The sequence below is a fragment of the Cebidichthys violaceus genome, unplaced genomic scaffold, assembly GCF_023349555.1.
Source record: "Cebidichthys violaceus isolate CVI_PGR_0920_01 unplaced genomic scaffold, fCebVio1.0.p SCAF_5, whole genome shotgun sequence".
NCBI lineage: Eukaryota > Metazoa > Chordata > Actinopteri > Perciformes > Stichaeidae > Cebidichthys > Cebidichthys violaceus.
The window spans coordinates 16,336,660-16,355,834 of NW_027176705.1; the positions used below are offsets into that span (position 1 = coordinate 16,336,660).

Consider the following 19,175-nt stretch of genomic DNA (forward strand, 5'->3'; position numbering starts at 1 on the left):
TGTGAGCCTGGACATGAATATGTGTAGTTGTGTTTAAAATCTGAGATCAGAAACTGTATTTATATTATGTTTGGTGTGTTTGCTCTAGTATCTTTACTATTATTATGATAAATAGTAGTGCTTGCTATTGCAGACAACAGATGCTCACAATGCATAACGTATTCTTGTTTTTCAAGTTCTGCTGCTCTGTCACCAATTCGCCTGCTTGGGAACAACTTTTATCATTTATGATAAACATATATATTAGGGTTGAGTGAAATTCTCATGTATCTCTTCCTCATATGGTTACACACACACACACACACACACACACACCTTGGATCCATCCACGCTGATGATGCGGTAGCTGTTGCGCGTGCTGTCGTAAAAATAGGAGACGGTGACGGCCTGCTTGCTGGCAGGGACCCAGTTCTTCTTGGTGGTCGGGTCAATTTGGAAGACGTGGGCCCTGGTGGTGTAGATCGGCTGCTCCCTGGAGAGCAGAGGACAGAGGAGAGGGACGATGTGAGAGAAAGACCACTGAAGATAAGATCCATAATATGCAAGTTATGTAACTAAAAAAGGGACAAGGGACACTGTGCTTTGTCCCCGGAGACGCAGAGTCCCGAGAGTCGGACGGGCAGGTGATAACACAACAAACGGCAAACCAAAGCCAGTTGCACACCAACACGGCCTCCCCTCTCATGGGCGACAGTAACACATATCTAGGCTGTTGCACTTGTGTGTATGTGTATGCACTCACATGTGTTGTCGAATGGAAGATTTCCCCTGTGCACCAAATACATTTGAGACAATAGTCTACTTATGATAACACAAGTCAAACAAGAGAAGACTCACGACTCGTCTTGTAAAAAGAGGAAAACAAAACAAACATCTTGAAGTAAAGTCTGTCAGAACAATGTGTCTGACGCACACAGCCCTATTAGCTCTTCTCTTCCGTTTAGCCTTAAGCGGTCTGTAAATACGTTTGCTCAATTTCTAAAAAATCTTTTTGCACAGCTGATAACACAGCTATGTTTCCGTTTCAGCAATGTTTTATCATTTATTTTTTTCTTTGCCTGACACCGATTGTTTTGTGTTTGCCACTCAGGGCTGAGTGCCTGTGGCGACTTCAGTCCTTAAATTAAACTTGCAATAAAAGCAACGGTGACTCACCATTATTACTACTATAATTAGGAAACAATGTTTTCATGGCTTCCACCCATTATAAGAACAATAAGTAAATGAAGACTCCGCTGAACTTCTGAAACATCCCAGTGATCAGTTTATCCAGCATTCACATTCTTGTCCTTCCTAGTGGTTCTGTTATGTCTGGTCATTTTATCTGATCGAAATCCAGTATTGGATCTTCTCACTAATTGCAAATCATTCCGAGTCCTTTGTACAACAACTATTTTTTTTTTAAACATCTATTAGAAAAGCTTCAATTCTGGGTATATTGCCTGCAACTTTAACAAATCCGAAATGGCGTTAGCTTTCAAAGCCCACTCCAACAATGACTGTAATGGAGAAAAGTTCACTATCATGTCATCTGTCTTTGAAAGGGAGAAGCAGTCTGCCTCACAGCAATGAGCAGCTCACTGCCCATGTGATTCAGAAGAGCATCAACATGGTGATGAAGGAGCAGGATCAGAAAGCCTGCTCCACTTGAATGACTGAACACTGAAAGAAATACAGAGAAAATGTTTCTCCTCTTCATGGCATTCACAAACAGAGACATCTCTCTCTCTCAAATATACACACACACACACACACACACACACACACACACACACACACACACACACACACACACACACACACACACACACACACACACACACACACACACACACACACACACACACACACACACACACACAACTGGGTTGTTGAGTTGAAAGCTGAGAAATATGTTCAGAAAATCCTCTTTTCCTCTGTGTTTTCTGTTTAAGGCATTAAAGCAAACCACATACTATACAGGCATCTTTACACTTGCTTAAACTAGTATAGTGTACAATTATGCAGGTCAGAATATTCATAAACCTACAAATTGTATGACTGGGAAAGCTACAAGTTTAATCAAATCTAGAGAAATGCCACAAGCCTGCTCTATATTCCAGCAATTGGGTTTGTTTTGATCTTCTTTTCTTTTTAATACAGTAGCAAAACATATGTATGCTTTAGTACCATTAGACATTTTAAAAGACAAGAATTTACTGTCGTACTTTTCTTGCTTTACCTCAGCTCCATCCAAGAATATTTCTAGAATGTTGTAGTGCAGCTTGTGGTAAAACTAATAGTACGCTCATGTTGTCACTTTCATACAAACAGTCTTGGCCCGTGCTATTGGAAAAACACCACAGCTGCAAGTGAAAAAACAGTGGCACTGCTTAATGGTGGTGCTTAACAGGGACTGGACCCAGCACGTTTACATTGTCCACTGAAAGTTCTCATTTTGAAAAGGTGAGTGAAGGTGGTTGTGATGCTCTGGAATAATTAGGTGAAGTGGCTGGATGAGAGGGATCAGAGGACACCTCAAGAACTCAATAATGGATGCAGATGAAGACTATGGGGGAGACAGATGGGAAGTACTTATCCTGCTGGAAGTCAAAATGCTAAAGTGAATGTGTATCTTTCAGACAGGGCAACGTTTACTGGGCACTCACTGCCTCACACTTATCTTTATAGCCTACTTGAAAAAGTTAGTATATCACCTCTGTTTCTGTCTCAGTGTTTCTCTGTGTCTTCTTATCCTGTTATCTTATATTTTATTGGTTCTTCTTCTTGTTTTGATGCGGTCTAAAACAATTGTTTCCTTGGTGTTGACATCCATGTTTGACTGTTGAATAGCAGGAAAACAATTGCTTGAATGTATATGGCGACACATGTATGCAAATTTATATGAAATGTAAAGATGCAACACAGCTAATATGCCAGCTTCCTTCATTATGGACTCTCCCTCTACGTTCCCTTAAAAGTACAGTCACCGTCAAGATGGCTTGCAATTGGCTTACAGAGAAGATTTGTGTGTCAAACTGCAGTAAAGTTGGAACTTTTGACCACTGCACATGGTCTTCCCACTTGGTTACAAACATGGTCCCAGGAGAGAGCTTTTTTTAGCTTTTTGTTGAAATCCTAACCCTCTATCCTCACTCCTAGATTGGCTTTCCCTTCATGGCCTGCTATTTACTTTAATGACATGAAGGATTTCAGTTAAATGTGTGAAGTTGGAGCAAGGTTGATGAACTGGACACAGAGGCACAGCCTCACACTTTGCTTGGTGCGGTAAAAAAAAAAAAAAAAAAAATCATTCAGGCACCTCAAAAGCCATTATAAATATTGCATTTTTTTAGATCACAGGAATGTGATTAAAAAAAATAAGCTTAAAATACAAAATCACTTGAGAGCATGTTCTTAAAAAGTCAATTCAAATTATTCTTACAAATAACAAAAAGCTGCTAAAGCTAGCAGAAACATAAGACTAGAGGTTTCATTAACAGGGTACAGAAGGTGCTATTGTTGTTGTAATGCTATACAGCAGCTGGCAAAAGCAAGTTGTCAAGAAACCCTTCAGTTCAGTATTACTTTAACGCACTATTATAAAAGGTCCCGGTGAAACTAATGTCGGAGAAACAGGCAGGTGAGCAGCGATAATTCATGAGCTAATAAAGCTTTCACTTCCATTGGGATTATGGTTCTCACCGAAATGAAAGCCTAATAAATTCACTGTCCTTTTTAAGCCTAATCTCAGTTCTCATCTGTTTTGGGAACAACAAAAACCCATTATACAGATCACTGTTGTCCCTTTTCACACACACACACACACACACACACACACACACACACACACACACACACACACACACACACACACACACACGCTGACCTTTGCAGCGGTGGTGTCTGGAGCCAGCTCACACTGGCAGGGGAAGAGAAGGGAAAGGCCACCGCTGAACACATGGGTGCACTCAAACAACTGTTGGTGGAATCCAGTGATCTGCTTTTCTGAGATAAAAAGCATTAGCTTGATTGATTTAACTGGATAAAAAAAAAGAAAAAAAAAAGACGGTGACATTTGGGACTTTGTGACCGCTGGATTTTGTCTCTCGCTGACTGTCGGGTGCTCTATCCCCATCTGCTGCTTTAAATAATTTACAGGTGTGTGTGTGTGTGTGTGTGTGTGTGTGTGTGTGTGTGTGTGTGTGTGTGTGTGTGTGTGTGTGTGTGTGTGTGTGTTCCAGATACCTGAGGACCAAGTCAAACTGTACCTATAAATATTAACATTTCAACATTAATCTATTTCACAAAAAAATGTATAACACCCAACAACTACAGTTTCAATTCTGAGGAAGAAAAGTGTTGCAAAAGGTTGCCGTGTCTAAATAATTGCATGACAATAACTTTGAGCAGCAATATTGTGAGTGATGCACAACTAAGCCCATTGTCTCTTGTCCTCTTCAATCCTTTTAAATGTTAGATTTATCAATACCTGTGTTTTGCTCTTCAGAGATTAAGTGAAGTTTGCGGAGAGAGGGATAATCCTGCTTAAAGACGACATTTTAAGATGATGCAGGATGACACCATGCCCGGAGAGAAAGTGTGAATAACAGCAGGCGGTTTCTATCTTTGACTAAGAGTTTGGATGGTGATTTGAATGCGAGGGGGTTGTGAGCACGTTGCCTTCGTGTTCTGCTACAGATGTAGAATTCAGGTACGGTTTCTTTCTCCCCCAGCGAGTGAGAAAACAGCCTCGTCCAAATTCCTGAGTTTGAGAATTTACTCCGGGCTCATTCCCCAAACAACCTTTCCCCATCAATCACAGACATCTACCTCTCTGTCCAAATAAAAGTGACACATGTGAGCGGTTTAGATTATTGATTAGTGATTAGGTAGTCTGAGGTCAAACACTGAACAGGCTTTGAAGCCTGTTTGACAGAAATCAGCCCTCTCAGCAGCTTCAGATCCGTGCAATGCAACATTCTTCACGTTCCTCAGAGAATGAACTGAATGTTGCTTTAGCAGCTCCACAAATCACACACACACACACACACACACACACACACACACACACACACACACACACACACACACACACACGTGAGGCAGAACATACAATTAGACAAATGGGGATAAATGAGCATAGTGAGACTTTTGTAAAAATAAGTGTTGTTTTTTCTGGCAGTATTGTTACAGAGATGTCAAGTTCCCCTCTGAATGGGTCAGCAGAGCGATAGCATCAAAGCACCACGAAGCGTGAAATGAACCGAGAAGGAATAAACTAGTCAACTGTACATCCAGGTACTATTGGGTGCAGACCCACAGGCATAAAGATATGAATAAGTCTGGAGCATTTTAAAAAGGATTTCTTCATTATCGAGACAACTTAACTCTGCCGGTCTTCATGACGTCATTGGCCTGTCTATAATCCTGCAGAGGCAAAAACTAAAAGCTGGACCGACACGTTCAGTTAAATGCACCACATTATTGCCGGTGACCTGACACAGCAAAGAGTCTTATCAACAAACAACTTTGGGAGCGTTACAATTCTTTTTCAGCATGCTGATCTAATGTACAACCAGTAAACGCATAACATTACACCACTTCAGGTGCTTAAGTGTCAAATTCCTGATGGCCAAGGTGTCTCAATAAGACAGATACTAAAGCAGGAAAAAATCATCAGGCTACATCAAATACTTAAGATAATATTACTGACAAAATATGTATAAAATGCTGTCCTTGAATCCAAGTGGTCTGAATAATACAAGGAATCTGCATTTCTGTCTGTTCAAAAGAACTTAAGTGATGAACACTGCATTACTCACTCGTCAAATATCTACAATGCATTAGGGCGAGGAACACTGAGTTAGAGCCCGTACTCTTCCTCAATTTCTCTACTGGTGCTGACAGCAATAAACTAAGTTACAATTGGCTTTCTCTGTGGCACCAAGTAATAAAAGAACATCTTCCCCCAAATCTTCTCAGGGGGAGAAAATGAGAAATCTGAAAAACATCTGGGCCACAAGGTGCAAAGATCTGGCGACTCTGGCTATATTGAAATCGCAAATTAGTGCAGCATTCATTCGTGACCATAAAAGAAAATGTAATAACTTGGATTCTCATTAGCTGGAGTAATCTCGCTCACATCGGATGAACAGAGCTGAGGCTCTCTGTCATTTTTACCTGCGAGGCCTGCTGCAGAGCAGAGCTGCCTTATTAGTGAGAGCCGTGTTTCATCTGAGTGAATGAGCAAAGTATGCAGGAGAGGAGAGCTCTGTGGGATCATCACTACAACGCCACAATAAACACAAAGCTCTACCAATGACATCGGAAAGAGCGGGTTTGCCTGGAGGGCAGTAACGTCAAGATCCCTGCTGAGTGAGACGAATACTTAATACTGAGATAGCAGGAAGTGGTTAAAAGAGAACAATGACAGATCTACATAATGCTTTTATCTTCTCCTGACATTTACATGACAAATGCTTACAATAAAAACATTCACCTCGAGTTGCTGTTCAGACAAATATGCTCCTTTGTATCTATCCAAAGGCTAGTTTAAGGTGTAGTACAGAGAGGAACAAGTGTTGGAAGGGAGGGACAACAAAGAGCATCTTAATGCTACTGTATTGTTGTTTGTTTGATGTCTTTCATTATGTCCTTCATCATTTTATAACAGATTGTTATGTCACTAAAATGTCTGCTGTTACCAGAATTACTGATTTCTAACAAGCTTGGGTAAAATACAAAAACTTCAATAAACAAAATAGGACATATAAACCAAGTGTGTTGGTGACTTGGTATTCATGACCGGTTTAAAAAGTTAGTTTAAAATGTTACAGACAATCTTATTGACAGGTAAGTCCGATCAAAAACAAAAATGATATCGATCCCTTTTTTTGTTTAGCTTCATTCTGTCAGCAGAAAACTATTTATGGCTTTTTATTGCATTTCATTTAGTGCTTGAAAGATTAGTCGATGAATCAATTAGTTGACAAAACATTAAATCAACAACAGTTTTAACTTAAGCAATTGATCAAGCAAACATTTGCTGCTTTAAATATTTTACAGTGCTTTTCTGTGAAACAGAGAAGTGTTGCTTTTCTTCTCAGATTGTTTTTGAGAAGTAGAAAGTATGCAGCATATCACATGAAAAGGGATGACACAAAATTAGGTTGTTTATTTTCTCTAAGATATTTTAGAACTGCTGTTGCTAGACTAATCAATGAATCCAACAATTGAAAAAAGTTAATTAGCCTAATTTCATTGTCATCTTATCATTTTTACTGTATTATACTTTACACTTAAAAGACATTTTTAATCTTGTTGTCTCCTTCAGTATTACTACCTATGTTTTGGCAGCAGACAGTATGCTGAACTGTACTTCATGCCACTACAGTTCATTAAACTGACAAAGAGACAGAATCCTATGCAACAAAGGCAGTGGGCCAGATTCAAACCAGCAACCGCAGCAGGTCCTCCACCACCACACTGAGCCTATAGGATGCAGAGCCCAACATAATCTGAGAGCTCGGAGAAAGAGGAAGTCTCCACAGAAGCACAGCGTGGCAGCAGATGGCCTCCCAGGCCTGAACCATCTGGTGAAGAGATGTCCAATCGGCCGTCAGTATGTCCCCTTTCATTTACCCATGATTCCTAAACAGCGAGACCTGCTTCTGCTCCTCTACTACACCTCCACAACCCTCCAACACAGACAGAGGACACACACTCTGATCAGGGTTACAGTTTACTCTCCTACTCGGGCAGCCAAGAGACCCGCGACAGTCACATGTCACACAGCCTAATTGATGAGTGTTAAGCCTGCCGCAGTCACTCTCTGGCCAGCCAGCAGATTATCCGTGTGTTAGCGCAGCTCCCAGCATGGCTTATTTGAAATAGCAATATGCTGATTGCATTACTCTCTGTGAGACTTTTTATTCATTAGGAATGGGCTTTTGGGCAATCGGAGATGCAGCACTTAAGCTGGGAAACTAAAAATCACTTTCTTTCCTGCTGTTACCGGCATTTCCTCATCCTCTTTAAATTCAGCAAGCTTGAAATGCACATATTTGATTTATTGGGCATGCTGCACATATACAATATCATTTGGGCTAATCCATACAGTATAGTGCTTTACAAATCATGTGGAAATGAAGTGATCAATAAGAAATGTGTCAAGGTCAATAGTTGATGGATCACATGACCAAAGACCTATGGTAGGAAGGGGATAAAGGAGGATAGATACTGAGGTTGTTACATGTGTGTTGTGCGACTTATAGTTAATCTTTAACTTCATTCAGGACCAAAGAGCAAAACGACACCTAAATCCTGCAAAAAATACGACAAACAATGTCTGATTCAGACAGCCAAACACACACACACACACACACACACACACACACACACACACACACACACACTTTTATCTATGTTGACTTGTCACTTAGGGCAGGACACATTGCATCATTACCAAATGTAATCAGGATGTAATATGTTGCACGTGAACTCAGTCTTGATTTTCACATCTGTTTAAGATAAACTGGGGTTTTTTCAACAAATTTAGAGCTGAACTGATTAGAGATGAAACGATTAGTTGGTTGACAATAATAATTGGCAACTATTTTATATCATTTTTCAAGAAAAAAAAAACACTTTTTGCTTATTCAATGAAAGATGAGCTTTTTTTAAAAGAATAAACAGACTGAAAAAAAACAACTAACCCATAACTAAAATTATTATTAGTTGCTGCCGTAGAATTGATTAAATGGTTAGTCATTTCTCAACCATAAACGCCAAACATCTGCTTCCAGCTTCAAATCCTATCAGATTGTGACCCTGAGCAGTGGCTTTAGTGAATGAGTGGCCAGATGAAATTTTCCTGGGAGCCATTTGTGACCGCCTTCCCAAAAATTGTAAAATTATATTACTGGTTGGCACTGACTGAGAGCCGGGCAAAAGCGAACTTGTTGCCATGTCTCTGCCAGGTGGCCAGGTGTGACCTCCTGTCTTGCTGCTGCTGGGCCACTGGGCCACTTTTCATGACATACTACCGACTCCTCTAACTTTCAAACCTGCTGGGTGAGGATGCCAAACTCCTGAGTGAAGTCAAGACAGACTATCATGTAAGACTGGTTTCTTACATGATAGAACATAAACATGTCTGCTCCTGAGAAACAAGCTCCGTGGCAGTCATTGAACACTAATGCTGCTTATTATTCACTGTTTTTTGTTTGTTGTTGTTGTTGTTGTTGTTGTAACCAAAAATCACTGTTCCTTAATGTCGCAAATGGAAGCATTCATAAAGTTTACATAAATTACTCAGGGACAGGTTGAAATTAAATTGCACTGAGCTGTTATTATTGCAATTTCTAAGTCAAATAACAGCCATGCAAACAGGAGTAGGTTCTCCAGAAATATCTGCACTATATGTAGATGTGAAGCGAGTTAGTGATTACATAACTATGGCATTGAGCCACAGAGTCAACATTCACACACACCACTGCAGACTATGGAGGCAAAATAATGCACTGTACCCGGTACACAACTGTGGGAGTGCACCAATACCTCCAGTCCTGTGGACCACACACACACACACACACACGCACACACACACACGCACACACAGAAGTACCATCGCTCCTTATTAGTGGGCAGTGTTGACTCCTCCGTATCATGACCCTCTCAAAACCATATTCCTAAAGACAGATAAGGAGGAGCTGAAGTAATCAAAGAGGAACTAGACCGGTCCACCTAATGTTGTGCTAGAATATAATAAATAAGACCATCATTAGAAATATGGCATCAAGCCTTTCACACGTGACAACTAAAAATCTCACAGACCAGATGAAGTCACCTCTTCAATGACCAACATTGCCTTATAATCCGGCTAATGGCTATATGAGTAAATTGGGATCTTTCTCTGTTCCCATCACGCACGGACAGGCTTTGGGTTATTACGGCAATGATAACCAAATGTACTCAGAGCTTTACAGGTAAACTACACAAAGACTTGTAGACATGTTCTGTCGACAAACACATACACACACATATATACAGATACACAACATTACTACGTTATTAGTCCGTGCAGGTGTCACGAGCAGCGCTCTGAAGGGCAGCGCTTTCTGGATCACTCACCCCATTGCCGCGGACTTGAGGAACAACTCCTTTTTAATATATCGGCTCTATTGGCTGCGGGGTTGACAGGAAAATTGTTGTTGTTTGTTGCAGTCAAAGTCCACCGATGATTAGCGGTCCAAAGAGTCCACCAGCTTCGAACAAGTCCTCTTGCTGCTCGAGAGACAACTGAAATATGAGAGCGCTTCTTCGTAAACTCGATTCACCGGGTTGTCAGGCTCTCTCTCTCTCGCTCGCTCTCTCTCTCTCTCTCTCTCACACACACACACAGAACCCCGCTCATTTCAGGAAGTTTTTTCTCTTTGCTTGTTGGGTTTTCCTCTTCAGGTATGCGACAAAATAAATCACACTTCCGAGTGGTTCCTTCCTTGCCGTTGTAACACTCGGCGCTCATCCATTAAGTTAAAATGTTCGCATTTCCCTGCTGCTGCCGCTCGCTGCGCAGAGTTTCTATCTCCCCACCGGGATTGTGTGTCATGTGAAGGGCGGCAGCAGCGACACGGAGCGGCTTCCACCTGCTCACTGCCACCCACACTTTTTAGACCTGTGGTATACGGGTTCAGTCCAAACTGTGGTCCGAAACCACGAATTAATGTAAACAGAAAATGAAATACAACACGTTGTCAAAAAGGAACCAACAACGACGGCTGGTTTATTGAATTAAAGTGCACTTACATGTTCTAAGTGACAACGATGACTTTGTTTAGCAGTTGGCACTTTCTCCTCCAATTAAGCGATGTGACGTTAACAGTTGAAGCTCATTTAAATTAGCTCATTAACATCTTCAGGTTAAAATATGTCGTAATAACTTTGTTTTAAGGTCGACCCGACCGTTGGTATAAAGTTACAGACTTTAAACTATTTGATATTGACCCCAGGTCCTGTTTCTAACTGGCAGGTGACCGCCATCAATCAATCACTGGCTGGTGCGCGCGCTATCGGAACCATGAAAATGTGGTCATCTCTTTCGGGGGAAGCATTTCAGCGACGCACTAGTGCAAGAAGTCGGTTCCGGACATGTTAGTTTGAAGCGACACAAGCAACATTCGAGTCGTGTGAAGGTGTGTTTTCTAGCGTCAAAATGATTTTATTGTGGTTTTGTGTTGTAATAATCTTTAGTTAACGCTAGCTAGTCGCATCCAGACCATCTTAGTTTGTATTATTCCGCATCAGAACACGCATATCCACCAGTTAACATATTAGAACTTGATGCTAGCCGTAGCATTAGCTGTTGTGATATAAAGTGCTTCTGTAGCGTTTCATCTGTCGTTGCAGTATGGCCGAGACCACGGACAACCAGGAGAAGTACGAAGAGATGTTTGCCCACAGATTTTCATCGGACGATAAAGAATACGAACAGTATCAGAGCCGTCCAGCTGACCCCCCACCCATTGTGGAGAACTGGAGTCGTCGTGGAGGTGGAAACAGAGGCAGGGACAGGTAATGTGACTTTAGCCCTCAAACCTGGCCGAGACAGCTACTTCATAATCTGTAATCTACATACTTTTGCATGGTTAGGGTTATTGCTGTATGCATTATGACATTGACGGTATGGTTTGTGATGCTGATGATAGCAACACTGTAATACAAGTATTCATTTTTACAGCTTGCTTTTTGTTTTCTGTTCCCAAATAACTCTTACTATGCTCTGGCTTCATTTCACAACCGGTGTGGTTTTCTGACTGCTCGTGCATTCACAGATGTAATAATTCACAGTTTTAACAAAAGCTCCACCAGAATCATAGGAGCTGACATGCAACACAGTTCTAACTATTGTGCCATCACATTAACTTTTTGGACTTATTAATATAAATGTAGCCACAATAGCCATTTCTTTATCTTTTACATAGTCAACGATACAATCACAATTTCTTTTCAGTCCAATTCTTAGGTCTTTCCTTTCCAAAAAGGCTCTTTCATTATTGATTGTCGTGTCTTGTTTTTGTCCACTAGCCTAATTTCTTAGTTATCATGTTAAGGTGAAATCTGGTGTGCTAAATTTGGATAAGACATTAGGGAAACTCCCAGCTGGATTTATTCTGCAGATATGTTGGCCATTTAGATGTGTAACGGAGTTTCCTGCTGTCTGGTTCCATGTAATGCAAGTAGTAGAACCGATTTCTGGCGCTTAATTGTTTTTTTTATTGGTCTTCATCTAGGTACCAGGACCGACGAGGCCGAGGTTGGGGAGGAGACCGGGGTTGGAGAGGAGACCAGCGTGGACAGCAACACTGGCATGACAGAGACCGGGACAGGGACCGGGACAGAGACAGAGACAGGGACAGGCACTCGGGGCATGGAAGTGGTTATCAATCAGGCCCTCCAGGCTACAACCAAGGATATAACTCTCATCAGAGACCACAATACGACCGCTACTGATCTCTACTCCAATCTCTCAGGTGTTGTCAGCGTTTAGAGTATTCAGTCTTACAACTCGCATTGCAATACCATTATGTGGCAATGTTTAACCAATTTATGTTTTTTACTGTCATTGCCATAGTCTCATAAGCAAGGGCTGAGCAATATATCAATATTAACAAATTAGTCATTATTGTAATTGTGTGGAACTCTTTTTTTTTTTTAGATTTTTATTGTTGAAGCTTTTTGTCTGACTTGAAAATGCAAAGCAAAATTATTTCTGAAATGTGAAGGCAGAAAAGTACAGATCCTGTTTGACTTCCACTCACCGTTTCCCTACCTCAGCAGTCATTTTTTCCCCCCATATTCCTCCTTAGACCTGTAATCACATTAAATGTTCTTTCTCTATTTTTGGGAACAATAACAAGGACATACTTACAGATTTCAATACCAGTAATTTGTGTTCAAATAGTTGTGTGGCTACATCTATACTTGCTTTGGAATCATAGTTAGAAATTATACAGTATTGTTGCAGACTGAGTCAGAATTTCCTGAGAAAATGTGTTTGTAATGCAGCTTTACTTTTCTGTGTCCCTTTATGTAAGGATACTGATGAACTGAACTGTTTTCATTAAACATGTATTTTCTTAATATTTTTTTTCCCCCCTTTTTTTTTTTTTTAACATTATGGGGCTCAACATCTAAAAAAAATTGGACAGTGTCAGTCGTAGTCAGCACCACACTGTAATTAAATGTGTTAGAACATGTATGTCTTAGAAGTGAGAATTAAGAGTCCCATTCCAAACGTCCAAGTGGCCCCGATCGAAGAGAACAACCTGACTGGTGTCATCCAAGTCATTTGAGTTTGAGACCACTGCTGAGATGGTGCAACGCACACATTCAAGTCCAGCCACTGTATTTATCAAGCACATTTAGACCACCTTCTCTAGTGACAAATATAAAAGCTGCGATGGCCTCACTGTGCCCTCTCCAAATCTTAAACTCTCATTTGAATCAAAATATCTTCTTTCCTAGACGATGTTATTACGCTTGTTTCAAATCTGCCACTTTAGGCTCAGAAATGAAGAATATACTGAAGCCACACGGCACCAGTCCCAGCCTTTTAATGTTAAGCCTAATGTTCACACTTTGAAAAGCAACTGAATTATATATATATAACCCATGCATGCATCATTAATACATTATTGCTACATGCATCATTGGCTATGGCATATGTAGCTCATTGCCTAAAGATGTCAGCGCTTGTGCGTCTCAGTCCTTTCACAGCGGATCTTAAGTTAAGTAACAAATGGTGACTTTGGTCCACAACACAAGCAGACCCACTCTGCGTTGTTTTATCGCCGCCTGGATGCAGTTCTGTGGTTTCTATTTATGGCTGTGGCGAAGAGGGGGTTAACAGTTCATTCAGACTTCAGTGGCTCAATCAGCTGTGATGGGAGGGAGGAGGAGGTTAGGGAGAAAGTGTGTGTGTGTGGGGGATGTGCTAAAACTGTCACACAGCGAGGAAGGCTGCCATTACCACTGTAATCAGTTTAGATTAGAGAGACTTCACCCCAGATTGCTGCGTCTTCACAGAGCAGGGATTTGCTGGACAGAGACGTTAAAGTGAAACCAATTTATTGGCAAATATATATCTAAATGTAACTGTCGTGAATAGATTAGTGTCCAGGAAACATTGTTGTGTCTGTTATATGTAAGGCTCCAGGCAGCAGCTAGTTAGCTTAGCATAAATACTGTAAATGAAGGAAGGAGCTAGCCTGGCTCTGTTCAAAGGTATCACAATGAGCATGTCGACGCCTCTAAAGCTCACTTATTAACATGGCATATCTCGTCTGTTTAATCTGTAAACGACGTGGTTTTATGGGCCAGATTATTTCTTGACTGGGCACAGTCACTTCCTAGAGAGAATATGTGTATTTCTCAAAATGTCAAACTATTCCTTTAAGGGTCAGTTAAAGGAACAGTGTGTTGTATTTAGGATTTTGGATCTATTGGCAAAATTATATATAAATAAATATAATATGTTTCTACAGTAGCCCAGAACAGACAAACCAAACACTGGTTTAGATGGTGCCATACACGTTACCGCATCGGCCACTATGGTTCTGACTTCCCTGACTTTTCCTCTAGAGCCATCATGAGGTTCACTTTAGGGTTTTGAAGTGAAATGTATTGAATGGATTGTTATACAATTTGGTACAGACATTCAAGTCGCCCACAGGATGAATTGTAACCACTTTGGTGATTCCCTAACTTTTCATTCAGCACTATTCATCAAGTCAAATGTTGAATTTTTCTACTTTACTTGGTTATATGTTTAAATATCTGCAAAAAAAAACGGCCCCTGCGGTATTTTTTTGTTTAGTGCTAATTGACAAAGCTGGCTGTAAAGTTCACTAATCCAAAGGTCAACATGTTAATCTGGTCCTTTAGGGTGGCACAGAGCAGTAAGCACTCTTACTTCATTCATTGCACTCATCTCGTTAATAAAGCATTTGGATTTGAGGGTAAGTACATTTTGTTATTATTGCAAAATTAGGAGAAAAACAAATCAGCACCACAACATTGTTATACAGTTCAGCACACCCTATAATCAAATCCATACATTTTAATTACAGTAATACGCTGTTAATGCAAAGTGAGGCTTGGAGAGCATCGGAGATGGATAAAAACAATAGAGAGAGCCACAGTGAGGGACCAGAGTCTCCTCGGTCTGGTCTGCCGGGCTGTCAGGCTTCATGTGGCCTGTTTGTGACGATGCAATGTGACAGCAATGGGGACAGAGTGCTGGGGGCCATGTCCTTGATGATGAACTCATCCACTACAATCATCACTCCATCTCCCCCCCTTTTGTAAGTGCATACAGAAACACCACAACCTCCCCACCAACACACACACACACACACACACACACACACACACACAGAGAGACACACACCACATCCCCCCAGCCCCTGCAGCACTCAGCGACCTACATCTGGTGTTGGAGAGTGCATGGGGCTAAGGTTGGCCCAGGCCAGCCAACCCCCAGCAGACAGTGGGGAGCGTTCACGTAGCGTGTGACATGTGTGTGTGAACGGCGGAGAAGTCTTTCGGTTGAAATAAACGCCCCCAGCTTTGTACCGTACAGAGCTCTGCACAATTGCGCCCCGTCACATGAACACACACGTGCAGATAGAGAGCAAGCGCTGATAACATGCACTTAGACCTTAATAATTGTTGCTGCAGATTACGTTTTGATGGAAATGTGTGCTCATCCAACTGCGTGCTCTGTAAGTTAATCATGCAGCTGCGCAGGTCATCCATTTAAAGACAGTGGACTCTGCTGCCGAGGGGAAGCTTGTTAGTCTGATTGAATCTCGTGCTATCTCCACAGAAGGAAGTGTTCACTTCCTTTTCTCAAGGACAAGTACCGATACAACAACGTGAAGAAATACGGTATTGCAAGTAGGAGTGTATTCAGAATCATACTTAATAAGTAAAAGTACAAGTATTATCCATACAAATGTGCTTAAATTATCAAAAATAAAAGTATCCGTAATCGTTTTTAACTGCTTTATTTAAAGTTTTAAGTCCAGTGGTCACCAAACTGAGGGTCAGGTCCCTTCAAAGGGTCACAAGACACCTGAGGGGTTGTGAGATAATTAATGGGAGAGGAAATAAGAAAAACACATATTTGTATTACACTTTTGAAAAACACTTGGGCCTTAAATAGTTATTTAAATGAAACCATGTGTTTAGCAGACAAATCACTTTTTGGTGGAACTTCTAGCAACTCATAGACATCTGAAATGTGACAAGCGGACAGCACTGGACATTTCTATTTCACAGTCAAAAAGTCAAAACGACAGGTAACCAGTGGTTTAATCTTTATCAATATGTTGTATTTTACAAGTTGATCATATTTTTTTTATTTGTAATTTTAGCATGGGAAGTAACTAGGAACTCTAGCTGCTCAATAAATGTAGTGGGGTAAATATTTCCCTCTGAAATATAAAAGCAGCAGAAAATGGAAATGTAAAGTACAAGTAGGTAGAAATTGTACTTAAGTGCAGTACTTGAGTAAATGTACTTTGCCTTTACCACTGTGAATACTGCCACACACTGTAAGGTGAACTAGTCTTACACTTGTTATCAATACGTCCCTGTTGAACTAAGAACTAGGTGAGTACCGAGCTCCAATCAACTGAGCCTTCTGACAAGACATTCCTTCCACCGTTCAGTCCATCTCCATCATCCTACCCAGGCTTTGCCCCAGGAACAGGCTGACACGGCCTCTGAATTACCCACAACACTTAAAGCCTTTTCAGTGCAGAAATGATGCTGGGTTTTTTTTGTGAATTAGGGACATTCTTAAATTTAGCAGTGTATTAAATGGAAACATGGTTTCCATTCTTCAGACTGCTCTGTGCCTATTGCCAACAAGGCTGCAATTAGGACATCAGGATGACGAGTGTCAACACCCTGCAGAGCATTACCTTGGAATAGAACAAATGTTCCTTTTTATTTGAAACTACTGGCTCGAGGAATAAGGTTCATGTTGCTTGCCATGGTGTCTCAGGCTTGGTAAGTAAACCAGCTGATCGTACCTTCCTTTGTGCTAAAGGAGGTCTGAACTTAGACTGACTTTACTCAGTCTGAATAATGATATGGTAAGAAAAGTAAAACATTTACTCACTATCTCATCATTTTGATGCATCTCATCATAATATTTTTTATTTTAATCATGAATGACTTATTTTTTATTTTACGTTAACTGCAAATGTTCAAATTGAGGAGGGTTGACAAAGTTCTAACATATAGAAGGAAATAATCTCTTATAACCTCAAAGAAAAATAGATTATTAAAAAATATATATACTTAGTACTAATGACGACAGATATAACAATTTAATCAATTAACATCTAGAAAATATGTAAATTGTATAATATTACACAAGCTATGGTCTGTTGTGTATTTCATTTCTGTCTACCAGGTGTACATAGTGTTCATGTCATCATCCTGTTGTCGCTATAATCATATTGCCATATGTCCTCTATCAGCACCAAGAAAGACAAACTTTCTGAATGGAAATGAGCAGTTTCAGTTGACTTGAACCGAAGCTCAACACCCAATGTTTCAGTGGCTCGGGGGTCATATGCTACATATGTACATAGTAATTAGTTACCAAACAGTCTTACATCATTGGAATACAGATTGCATAACTCTCACCAGCTGGACAAGTACAGACACCCACCCACACACCCACACACACACACACACACACACACACACACACACACACACACACAGACTCCCTCATCCCTGCAGGTGGATGTTGTGGTGAAGTGTCATGCTAACTGAAAGTACAGAATATTTGAAAAAATTAAACAGCTGGCAGATTACAGGAGAAGCTGCACGCTGAAGTCGAATTTCAGGACGACCAATTGAGCGCAGTCTTGGACTGACCCAATTCATTTTTTAGGAACACTTTCTAAAAAGAGTTTACAAATGGCCCAATGTGGTTTTAATTAATCAGACAGACAGAACAGAACTGAATGAATACTTGAATTAACATAAATGTAGTACCTTAAAGGGGAACCGTGTACAGGTCTTGAGGAGTACTTCTGCATTTGTACATGTACTGTATAGATGGATGGAGTATATGAATGCATGTACACTAAAAAAATACATGCATAACTACCTTCTTATTCATTGTGTGGACAGTGTAGGTTGTCCATAAATGTTCTTTGAATTGTGAGAAAGGAAGGCGTAATGAGCTCTGATGCAGCACATCTGTTCAGTCATTGCTGTAATATGTCGGATATTTACTCATTTGTTTGTGGCTGTTTAAGCTCTCTGGTTTACTTATAATCAGATTATTACCTATATTATTCTATATGGTATATAGTGGTTTTCCAAAGTGCAACAACATAATCAAACATAAAACCAAAAGCCTGAATGTTCCAAGCTCTCTCCTCGCGATAGAAATCAGCCACTTTGAAAATTATGTTCACCATGTTTGACCGAAGAATTTTCCTTCATGAGGAAACAGATACTGTATGTGCAACAGATTTTAAATGGGATGGAAAAAAACCAAACGTTTCTGTGTTTTGCTGAAGTCTGACTCTGTAAATTTGACTCCGCACCACTTCAATCCTGTACAGTCATGTGTCGTGGGTCCTCACAAACAGCAGAGGCATAAATCCTCTCCCCTGCTGTCAGTAGAAGGCTCAAACCGAGAAAGACAGCCCATTCTGCTGCTATCTACCCACACACTCACACACTCACATGCACACACTCACACACACAGAGAAAACCACACGTAACTGTCATGGATTTGTAATCTAATAGCTGTAAGAAACGCTTGAGTTTTACCTCGTAGGCTTCACATTTGCCTCTTTAATGCCTCAGGAAACTTCCCTCTGATTACAAGGAGCTCTCATGAATCTTGCTTTTTGACACATCACACAGGTGTGAGCTGTAGTCCTCCTGGTTTCTTGAGCGTTTTGTGTCTGGTGGGTGGTGAAAACCTGTCTCAAACCGATTTTTTTGTTGCTTTTTTTTCTATTATGAAGGCTGTCTAAGTGGGCAGTCAGCTGGGAAAAGCTCTAAGGTCTCGGTGACTCACCTGACAGCCTCCGTGGATCACTCTCCTCATCAAAGCCCACTCACAGCCGTCTAAAGTGGACTTGTTTCCACCG

At 40.8% G+C, this 19,175-nt stretch overlaps 2 protein-coding genes across 3 annotated transcripts in view; one reads left to right on the forward strand and one right to left on the reverse strand.

The window, feature by feature from the left end:
- homer2 (homer scaffold protein 2) overlaps window positions 1–10,953 on the reverse strand; it is a 28,844-nt gene extending 17,891 nt beyond the window's left edge. The window contains exons 1-2 of one of the 2 annotated variants that reach the window (XM_068730400.1): window positions 10,789–10,953; window positions 316–472 (exon numbers count right to left, since the gene is read on the reverse strand). In XM_068730400.1, coding sequence (XP_068586501.1) covers window positions 316–472; window positions 10,789–10,790 — 159 coding nt within the window. In that variant the 5' untranslated portion in view covers window positions 10,791–10,953. Of the gene's footprint in view, window positions 1–315; window positions 473–10,113; window positions 10,626–10,788 lie in introns of those variants that run through there. The other variant, XM_068730399.1, reaches the window with a different exon arrangement.
- Window positions 10,954–11,102: 149 nt separating this feature from the next.
- LOC137887544 (RNA guanine-N7 methyltransferase activating subunit-like) lies at window positions 11,103–13,122 on the forward strand. Its single transcript, XM_068730623.1, has 3 exons — window positions 11,103–11,174; window positions 11,389–11,553; window positions 12,273–13,122. Exons 2-3 carry the CDS (start codon window positions 11,390–11,392, stop codon window positions 12,490–12,492), a joined length of 384 nt encoding a protein of 127 aa, XP_068586724.1. The 5' UTR covers window positions 11,103–11,174; window position 11,389; the 3' UTR covers window positions 12,493–13,122.
- Window positions 13,123–19,175: the final 6,053 nt, after the last annotated feature.